At 25.3% G+C, this 11,440-nt stretch overlaps 1 protein-coding gene across 4 annotated transcripts in view; it reads left to right on the top strand.

Annotated features, from left to right (window-relative positions):
• LOC101235244 (sperm flagellar protein 1) overlaps positions 1-11,440 on the top strand; it is a 33,374-nt gene that overhangs the window by 1,336 nt on the left and 20,598 nt on the right. For all 4 annotated transcript variants that reach the window (XM_065795713.1, XM_065795711.1, XM_065795710.1 and 1 more), the window contains exon 2: positions 8,713-8,823. In XM_065795713.1, the coding sequence (XP_065651785.1) occupies positions 8,713-8,823 (111 nt within the window). The remainder of the gene's footprint in view (positions 1-8,712; positions 8,824-11,440) is intronic.

Genomic DNA, 11,440 nt, shown 5'->3' with positions numbered 1-11,440 from the left:
TATATTAAATGTAATCCAGTCAAATTTTATTAAATAAAAGCTCTAAATTGTTAAGAAAAAAAGATAAAACTTTTCCAAAACCAAACTACAACTAGTTATATATATATATATTTCGAACATCGCATTAGCAATAAATTTGTAAAAATTTTAATAAAAATCACAATGTTTTTTTATTCTTGACATGTTTCGTAGTTATACTACATTTTTAAAAGATTTAATTTACAATTAAAACTCTGTTAAATAAATTTAAAAACTGAAGACAATACAAAGAAAAAATTTAACGGACAAATAAACTTGTTACAAACCAATTAAAAATGATATTACAAATTATGACAAAATAAACTTTCTAATATTAAAATATTATAGTAAGTTAGATAGATAAGTTTATAATATAATGAGATGTTTGTTTATTTAAAGAAGGATTTTCCCATTTAATATGAAGTGCTTCTTTTATTTTTAATTTGTTAATGGTAGAGGCGGTATCTAAAATCTGAAAGCAATCATAATTAGTTAGTGTTTTACAATTAATGGATGAATTTAAATGTTTAAAAATATGCGATTGCTTGTCACTCGTAAGGTGCTCATTTATCCGTGTTATCAAATGTCTGAAGGTTTCTCCAATATAACTGGCGTTACAGCCAGCACAAGAAAATTTGTAGACAACGTTAGATTTAAGCATCTTAGGAAGTGGATCTTTTATGCAAAAATTGTTTTTAATTTATCGGTTGTGAATATAAACTTGATTATTACATTTTTACAATACTTTTTAATAATTTTATCAATTTTAGTTTTAGTTTACAAGGGTATTCTAAATAAAGTTGACTATATAAATTCTCTTGATAATATTATAAGTGATAAAACTAAATTTAAAGAATTAAAAGATGATCCAACTATAAAAAGAGAAGTATCTTTACAAGGGTATCTTAGAAAACTTAAAAAACTTAAATGTTTTGAAAAAGACATTTACAATAAAATTTATCCTGTTGGTTCACAAACAGCAAGAATTTATGCTCTACCTAAGATGCACAAACTTAGCAAAGATTCTTCTCTACCATCTTTTCGACCTATTATTTCAACAATTGGCACATATAATTATAAAATTGCTAAACATCTTTCAGATTTATTAACTCCATATTTACCAAAACATTATACCACTTTTGACTCATTTTCATTCGTTGAAGATTTAAAACAAGTTGATGTAACTAACAAATTTATAGTTTCTTATTATGTTGAAAACTTATTACTAACATTCCACTTAATGAAACTATATATATTTATATATATATATATTATATATATATATATATATATATATATATATATATATATATATATATATATATATATATATATATAATATATATATATATATATGTGTATATATATATATATATATATATATATATATATATATATATATATATATATATATATATATATATATATATATATATATATATATATATATAATTCACATTAAAGATAGCTTCAAAATTTTCCATTTGGGTTCCTTTGAAGATCGCGGAGTGTAAAGACGGCAATAATTCTTAAAAAATATATTAGCAAGGATTGTGCAATGTTTTTTTGAAACATTGGTAAATCCATAAAAGTCAGATACCATCAAAAAGCAGTTAGATAAGCTAATACGACAGACAAAAGTGTAAAGATGGTAAAACAAAATGTATGAATAAAATAACCAATGAAAATTTTTCGCAATATATGCTTAACATTTATAAAATAGGTACCACCTGATCCTTGTTGAAGTTTTGAAATGCTTTCTCAATAGGATCACTAGTAAAATGTCCAAGGCAAACACACTTATGACTTGTAATTAGTAAATGTTTTACTAGTTTAACCATTCCATGACACGTATGAGAAAAAGGGCAAGAGGTATTTTTATTTAAATGTTTAATTCTTCGACCTTGTTTATCAGTGTGCTATTTTTTCGACCATTACAGCCAAATTTAAAAAAAGTTCATTCGCTTATCATTGTTTGATAAAAAAACTGCACAATATTTATCACTAGTACAGATATCCTCATAAAGTCCTTTAACATTAACAATTTTGAAAAATTTGATAAAAATTGATAAAAAAACTGTTGTTTCATCAACATTTTCCATTGATCGATGAGTTTTTAAAGCAGCTAAAATCTCATCACAAAATACTCTTAAACAAGTTGGCACATTTTGGTGTTTATTGGTTTAGGAAAAATTGCAGTTTCATTAAGTTTAGACAATTTTATAATAGAATCTTTTTCAAATTGAAAAAGCCTTTTAAGATCTGACCCTTTTGTAGTTCTTGAAAATACCTTCATAAATAAAACAGAGTTCTTGGCATTTTTGAGCCAATTGTTGTCAATAGATTTGCTTAAATGAACAAAGTCATTCAGAAGAAAAATGTTATCATTAGTGCACTAATTATTATGTAGATTAAACATTCCAAAAAACTTTTTATTTACTTTGTTATTGTCGCAAATAATAGCAACAACAGAACCACCACAATTTTTTATTGATTCAATTGTTTGCATTGTTTGATCATATTGAAAACTAGCATCTAAACCTATTACTGGAAATGCCTTAAACCCAAAACTGTTTTTGCCAATTCATTTGGGGAGTTTACAGATTTACAAAAAATGTTAACTCCTTGATATGTTAACTGTGGTTTAACATAAATTTCATCAATCAGTAAAATTACCTGTCTTTGAGAAATAAAACATTTATCAAACTAAAACTTTAAAAATTCATCACCTTCGACATTTCTAACTTTAGATATCAGTTTTGTCATCAACGATATACTTGGTAGTTCATAATCATTACATAAGCGAGAATAAAGAGTTCTTGACAATGTAAAGTATTCAAATGCCATAATTTGATTAGATGATTTCCACATTCACTTGATGGTGTCTGTTAAATTGACAATTTAGAGTCTTGTATGTATCAATTTTTATATTTTGTTATTACCTTTTAACCCTGAATCATAAAGATTTCCTAAAACCACTTTCATCATTATTCAAAAGAAAGCTCCCAAGAATGACCAATCAGTTTGTGAAGTAATGGTGTTATACTGAACCATGGTCCAGGTAAATTTATTTTTGTAACAGGTGGAAACTCATTAAATAGGAATAAAAGTCTGTGCAATAGTTTTTACATTACTCAAAGAATTACTGAGAGCACCAATTCGAACTTTTGAAATAATGCATGATATTAAACAGGCAATTGTGCAATAATTAAATCCCTGTTTAGTTTTTTGTGCAATAGTTTTCTAGCTATATAACCTGTTATTGTTGTTCCTTTTTTCCAATTGTATCAGGATAGTCTCATTTTATACCTGTTTTTTTTTTTAAATATATTTGACATTGCAAACAGGTTTCTGTTTGTAATGAAGTCTCTGCTTGCTTCAAAAATTTATTTGAAGCATTGAAAGGGGACTCAGGCCAATGAAAAACACCAGCTTTTACATGAACAGCAGTTTTCATGAAATGGTCAAATGTACCCAGTAAAGCATGAAGAACCTATAATAGTATCAGTAATTTTTAAATGTAATAATTTTTAATATCAAGTATGTTTACATATTAAAAATAAAGAATAATATAAACACTGTTACGTAGTGTCGCAAATAGAAAAACGGTGTTACAAAAAGTTAATTTCAGCAATTAATTACTTGTTTTGCTTATCTTTATAATACGGCTTTTACAGAAAAAAAAGAAAAACAAAGAATAATGAAATAAAAAAATAAAAGATTGCCACCAAACGCCAAGTATTTTCTTTTCAATTAGATATTGCATGGCTTCCAATATCTAATTAAAAAGATAATGTTAACTACCATTAAATCTAAACTTTTTTCATTAGTATATTTTCAATGTTTATATCTAAAAAAATGTTCTCCAATCTCCTTTGCATCATCAGTTTAATAGCCTCAAAGATAATTCATAAAATAAACACTTAAAATAATATAATTCAAAATATAAATAAGTTTACATGATAAGTAAAAATGTTATATTATTACTATATACACCACAAAGCCCTCAGTTTTGATTTTAACTCTTGCATTTCTTTCATTTTAATGCTGCAATATTTTTTAATTAACGGTTGTACTAACTAGATTAAATTTGGTTGAAAAAAAAGTTCAATAGAAAAGAGGGCTAGAGGGTGGGGTGGAGGTGATGGTCAAAAATTGGTCTTAATCTTTTTTTAATTTCTAGACATACACTTTTACTGAACTCAACTTCCCCTTATAAAATTATGTAAGAAATAATGTTAAACTATTTGCAAAAATTTTTTAAAATATATTTTACAGAAATTTAAATTAAAGGGGTCAGGGGCTTCTTTAACATTTTTTTTTTAAAGTGTTAAGTTGGCACAGCTTAATGAAAAAGCATCTTGCTACTCTTTGTTATAGGAGTTTAAAAATATATGAGTTTACTAGTGCCAATTTAGCACTTTTTGAGATTTATTTTTTCTGTTAAAAAATACTAAAGTTTTGCTAAATTTAAACTGTTTCATTAGGTGTAACACATAAAAAAATTTTTTGTGCAATAATTTTTGAAGTTAAGATTGATATTTCCATAAACTGCAGTCTAAGATTGTTTCTACATATAGTTATCACATTAGCACTGCTTATATAGTGACATTTTTTCTTGCATAATGCCAAAAATGACTTTTATGTATCATTTTGCAATGAATATTATATTATTATTATATATATTACATATCTTTTGCAATGAATTTATGTTATTCAAACCAGTATTTTTCCTGAATTAAATTAATTTTTTTTAACAAACTGGAAATTTATTTGGCTTTTACTCAGCTTACTTAAAGTTAACTTTAAGTTAGTTTTACGCTAACTTAAATTTTTGGTAACATTGATTTTTGAGCAATGTCCACTGTTTGGTCCACTGTGAGGTGTTAAAGGCAACCTTAAAGTTCAAAAGTATATTTAACGTATAAAAATATATTGTTACTATTGATAAAAAAAACATAAAAAAACTGATTCTGATAACACATGTTTTTTGTAACAAAAAATTAAATGTAACATTGATATGAGAATCTAACAGAAAGAAATCCAAAGCATGGCTAACAAGTTAAAGAACATGTAACCAGATTGGTTGTCAGACATGTGCAACAACAATAAAGGAAGTGTGAATAAATTGTCAAAAAATTTTTCTGTTAAATTTTACTTTTGTATTCAATAATTTTTGTTCAGTAATAATTCATAATTTTACTTCTATTTTCGCTTCTGATACTGATATTCAATTCTATTTCAGTTTTTGCTCTTCAAATAATTCCTATTTTTAGTTTTTATTCACAACAAAATCAACTAACTTCTAATCTTACTTAGCGTTAAATTAAATATCACTGGTGGCCAGTCAAACACAATCACCCGCAAGACCCCACATTTAACCTCAAACCATGGCTGACCTTTCACCATGCTTAACTGTAGGGGTACAACACTCTCGTTTAAATTGTTCACTCAAACAATGCCTTAAAAACACACATGTTAAACTATGCAAGTAATGGTAGGTACTTTCATCAGAAAAAAAACTTTTTTCCAATGGTCAAATGTCTGATTTTGATGTTCACAGGCAAAGTTTAGTTGGTTACAACAATTTGCATTTGAAAGGAGACTATTTGAAAGCAGGTTTTATGGTAGCCACCCAGCCACTTAATCTTGCTTCCACTAGTCTTTTAAGAACAGTATTCTTTCCTAAATGAGTGTTATCCTGATTATTGATTTTTGAGATGATTTAGGGTATAGTTAGGCGACGGTTTTTGAGTGAAGTCCGAACAATAATCCGATCATCACAAACTGTTTTCTTTCATGTTTGTTAACTTCTGGGTGTATCATTTAAACTCTTGGTTTGTCTGTACTTCGATACACTCTTGGACATGTTGCTTGGTGTTCTATTCATCTTTGTGCTGATTTTTTAGTACAAACTTCTTTGTTTAAGCATAAAAACAACTCTTAACCTCTGCTCCATTTATAGTCTCTGACCAGACATCTAAAACATTAAGAAAGCATATTGTTTCCAAGTAAAAGTAATATAATGATAAAATTACAGTTTGGCTTACCTTTGAAAGTTTCAAATCTGTTGCTTTTTACTTGTTGTCAACAATCAACTTGTTGTAAACAACCAAAGAATGTATAGCGTAGTCAACAGAGAGTGGTTTAGGAGTGATTCACACTAGTGTTATAGTATCATGTTGAATATATATTTTATATATATTTTATAAATATAAACATGCAATATATACTCTTTAAGTATAAAAAAACATCATCAGCAATGTTGATTTATCAAACTGGATGTTAAATATACATGTTTAAGTACATATGTATACAGGCTTTGGCAGGAATTGCGGGCTATAGCCCGCACCAGCCTCCACACCTGTGCAAATTAATATACATGGGCAAAATAAAGCCGTTCAAAATACAAATTTTTGGTAAGAATAAAGTTAAATGTTTTTATGTTCTTATTTAGTTATTCTTTAAAAAACTTCTCAATTGATGAAATTTTGTAAAACTGTTTGTTTTACTAGTTAAAAAACAAAACTATTTCATTCAGGATATGCTAAAAAAACTAGGAAAAAATATTTTTGAATATTCTGTTATGTTAAAAGAAAAATAATTGGTATGTTAAAAAGCAGGCAAAATATGCATGTGTTGCAAAAGAATTTAACATAATAGTTTTGGTTTTTAGTATTCTTTGGAAATTTGTAAACTTATACAATTAGAACTGTTAGATAATAAAGACAATTTCTTTTTTGTATAATCCCACGCTTTGCTTAATTGATTGATAAACTAGTTTGTCATACTTTAATGTCATTTAAAGTAGTGCATATTTTCCTGTTTACTTCTGCTTTTTAAACTCCATTGGATTTTGAAATTGAAGATATTTTGAAGATAATTTATTCCAAATACATATTTATAAATAATTTATAACTGTATATATTCCTTTTGTATGATAAAATTAATACTATATGATTTCTTCATGCTTTTTTTTCGTTTATATACTTGTGCTATATTTAATACATTTAAATATACTTTACAGCAATAAACCTGATATATAAAATGATACTGCATTTAATACCCTTCTATTGGTTTTATTCATAAAAAAATGTAAAAAAGATTTGTTTTTTTAAATTCATATAACGCTATTTTTTATACATGCCTTTATTATATAAGAAGAATATATTTAAGAAGTATATATATCAGAATCTTAAAAAATCTATTTGTATTAAGTCTCTTAGAAATTAAAAATTAGATTACATCAAATTTTGCATATCACATCACCATAACACATTTTCTCCTAATTTCTGAAAGGAATATAAAATCAATTATGAGTTCATAAAAGAGTATGATAGTAAATTGAGCAGAAACGATTTTAATAAATAAAATTTTAGTCTAAACAATTGAAAAATAATTGTAAAAAAACAGAGCTCTTTGGTTCAAGGTTTATTTAAAAAAAGGTTTCAATATAATTGTCACTATATAATAGCTTAATAGTTATATAATATAATATAATATATAATAGTATATAATGGCTTAATAGTCTTAATAGCTTAAAGCTATCATGGTTAAATTTTTTAAATTTATTTTTAATTTACAAAGCAAAAGAGAAATGAATCAACTGAAGAAGCGCAATAAAAAATGTTATATTTTATTCCATTATTTTAATAAGAAAATATATTAATACTCAAATAGATCTTGCAAAATTGCTACATTCATTGCAAAATTTTTTAAGCAAACGTCAAGATGCTTGAATATAGAAACGTGATGGTTGCGAAGGTTATTTTTCTGGCATTTTTTGCGTTGCTTGCTAATTATTGTTGACTATATCTGGAATAAACTCAACAAAAATCCGATTATACAACTGGTAAAACTGGAGAATAAAAGAATCAAGTCTGAATAAAAATTGAGAAACAAAACCAAAATCAAAGCATAATAACAAAAACTCACAAAGTAGAGCGCACACTAATAACTCTGAGCGAAAGTTAAAAACTGCTGTATAACTTCGAAAAACTATTATCTCAACTTTACAAGTATCTATTAAGTTTAATTACCAAGCAGCCCCAAAGACGAGTTTAAATGGGCTATTTATAGCTCGTGCACTCATTTACTCCTGCCGAAGCCTGTGTATTATATATGCGCATAATTTTATAATATATATTTTGTATATATATATATATATATATATTCATACTAAAATATAAAACAAATAAATTTAATTCCGATAAAAGTTAAATATAACTTTATGCAAACGTAAAATACAACGTTAAATTAGCTTTTAATACAACATTTTGCTAAAGTTAAAGGAATGTAAAATATTACTTAATGCCAATTTAAAATACAATGTTGGGCCAACTTTGTTTTTTGGTTGTTGGCGACGTCACATGTGTAACCAAAATGATAAAAAAACAACATTGGCGGATGATATTGGGCCAACACAACATGCAATATTGTTCTAACTTTTATCAATATATGTGTGCTAGCTGGTATATATTAGGGTGCATCAAACCCCCTCATGGGTTTGATGTACCCTAATATATCCCAGCTTAATAGGAACATGTTTATTATAGGGCCAAACTTCTAATGGCCCTATAATTAACATGTTCCTTTGGTGATTAAGTTAAAAAAGTTTATTAAAAACACATTTATGCTTCTAATTTATTGTTCATACTTTTATTTCATGCTTTTAATTTATTGTTCATGCTTTAGTTTTAGTTGCTGAAATTATTAAGCATTTCATCCCAAGCATTGTTGATTTGCATAATTATGTAACTGCAAATTCTACTTCATTGAAGACAGATAATTGGAATCTTTTATCAAGTAAGTTTCATATATATATATATATATATATATATATATATATATATATATATATATATATATATATATATATATATATATATATATATATATATATATATATATCTATATATATATATATATATCTATATATATATATATATATATATATATATATATATATATATATATATATATATGTATATATGTATGTATATATATATATATATATATATATATATATATATATATATATATATATATATATATATATATATATATATATATATATGGGAATTTCCATTTCTGTGCGTGATTTTTTCTTTTTCTTTGTTTTAGCAATTAAAAGCTGGGACTTTAGCAATATGAATACTATTAGGGTTTTCTTAAAAAAAAAAAAAAAAAAAAATAATATTTTAATAATATTTTAGGTTACCTGAATAAATTAAATATATGTTTTTGATCATTTTATTTTTTTTGCGTAATAATATCGCTACAGTTTGAAAATAAACGGCATTTTTCAAAACGCTATACTCTAGCTAGAAATAATTGATGACTGCCATTTCTCATTGAAAATATATTAAATATGAGTTGTAAAAATATAATATTTCGCTTAAAATACTCTCAAGCAATTTATTTTCTTAAAAATATCATGATGAAGTTAACAAATTCGCGTGACTTCCGTGCGTAATCATTCATAAACTGCATTTAAATGATTGCTGTGACTCTATAATTCATTGTGTTATCCTGTAACTTTCTGGAAAGCTTTACTAATGTTTAAAAAATTATTTAAAAAAACATATATAACGCTGAAAACTTTTTGAGGAATTTAAGTTTTTTTATCTAGTAACTTTGAGTTTTTCTGTTCTGTGCATGATTCCTCTTCAAACTTAATTTATTCTTTGTTAACATTACTAATGTATACCATTTTTTGTTTACAAAACATTTATATAGGTTAGAATGAAATGAGAGCAAATTGGAGATTTGCTCTCATTTAATTCTAACCTATATAAATAGTTTTATTATTATGAAAATAATAAAGAAAACATATATGAGTTACCGTACTTGATATTTTGGAAATGCCCATATATATATATATATATATATATATATATATATATATATATATATATATATATATATATATATATATATATATATATATATTTGACATCTTCACTTTCAAGAAGGCTGCAAGCAACTATTAGAGTTGGAAGAAAAAAGATAAAGTTTATAGAGCAAAAAAATGCCTAACAGTAGACTTGAAGATTGCAAATTATATGAATCAGGAAAACAAAATGAAGGAAGTGAATTATATATATATATACAACCCACTGAATTGCCAACCTAATTGCCAACCTAAAAGTGTTTTAGATTGGCTGACCTTGCTTCTTTGTTTTATAATAACCCCTTTGTGTCAAATTTTTTTTGCTGACCTAATAACCTTTAACAGTTTGAGGCCGGCAATTTATTGCCAACCTCATTTTTCCTAATTCCGAGAGTTATATATATATATATATATATACATATACACAGAGGTGTACACTCGTGGTTGCCTGGCGGTACCAGGCTACTGAATTTTGTGAAGGGTGGCTAAAAATATTCTTTTGATGCCCGAAAGGGTGACTATTGATTTTTATTCGCAGTTCTAGCTTCTTTTTTTCCATGCTTTATATAAGGTTACTTTCTCTATATATATATATATATTTGTGTGCCACAAAATTTGAAATCAATTTTTGAAAGCTTTTTTCTCAACCAATTTTGCTCAAATTTTGCACACTTAATCATTTTCGATGACAATACAAGGAAATGGAAAAATTTGACCAAAAAAAGTTAATTAAGTTAACAAAAATTTAATTTGTATTTTCCCATACATTTTATGTATTTGATATGAATTGCGTATTACGTCACAAAAATCATTGATTTGCAAATTATTTGCAGTTTCGAAGACATTAAAGCGCAGCGATTCAAAACCTATTGTTTTAAGTTATTAAGTAATAAGTCTTAAGTTATTAAGTTAAAAACCTATTGTTTTAAGTTATTAAGTTAATAAGTCTTAAGTTATTAAGTTAAAAAACAAAAATTTAGTAAAAACAGTAATTTTTAAATTAAAAAAAAAAAAAAACAGTAATTTTTCCTTCTACAAAAGATAACAAAAAAAGAATTTCTAGGCCCAATAGAATTCTGCTTGCATAAAGCATGGATTTGAAAAAAGAATTTTTTTTTGATTTACTAGTTTTATTTCAAAAATTCTATAAAAAGAAAACTAAAATAATAATAGAATTGTTAAAGTCATAGTGCCAATGTTTGTTTGCTGCATTTTCTATTATTAATTTGAACATAAGAAAATTGTTTGAACGTTTAAACATATTTTAAAAAAGTACATCCTAATTAAAAACTAAAAAGTGTTATAGTTTAAACAAAAATACTATTTTTTATTTTTTTATTTTTTACAAGTTTTATTTAAAGATTAGAGATAAAGTAATAGAACTGAATTTATCAAAAAAAAAAAAAGACTTTGACAGGCCTTGTTAAAAAGCGTTACAGCTCATGTTTTATGTACGATAGATCAATAAAAGCATTTAATAGTTTTACATTAAACAAAAACTTTTTTATTTTGGAATATTTAAATTATCTT

This window comes from Hydra vulgaris, chromosome 04 (genome assembly GCF_038396675.1).
Source record: "Hydra vulgaris chromosome 04, alternate assembly HydraT2T_AEP".
NCBI classification, from domain to species: Eukaryota; Metazoa; Cnidaria; class Hydrozoa; order Anthoathecata; family Hydridae; genus Hydra; species Hydra vulgaris.
The sequence above is the reverse complement of the archived record's forward strand: the minus strand, read 5'-3'. Positions and strand labels throughout refer to the sequence as shown.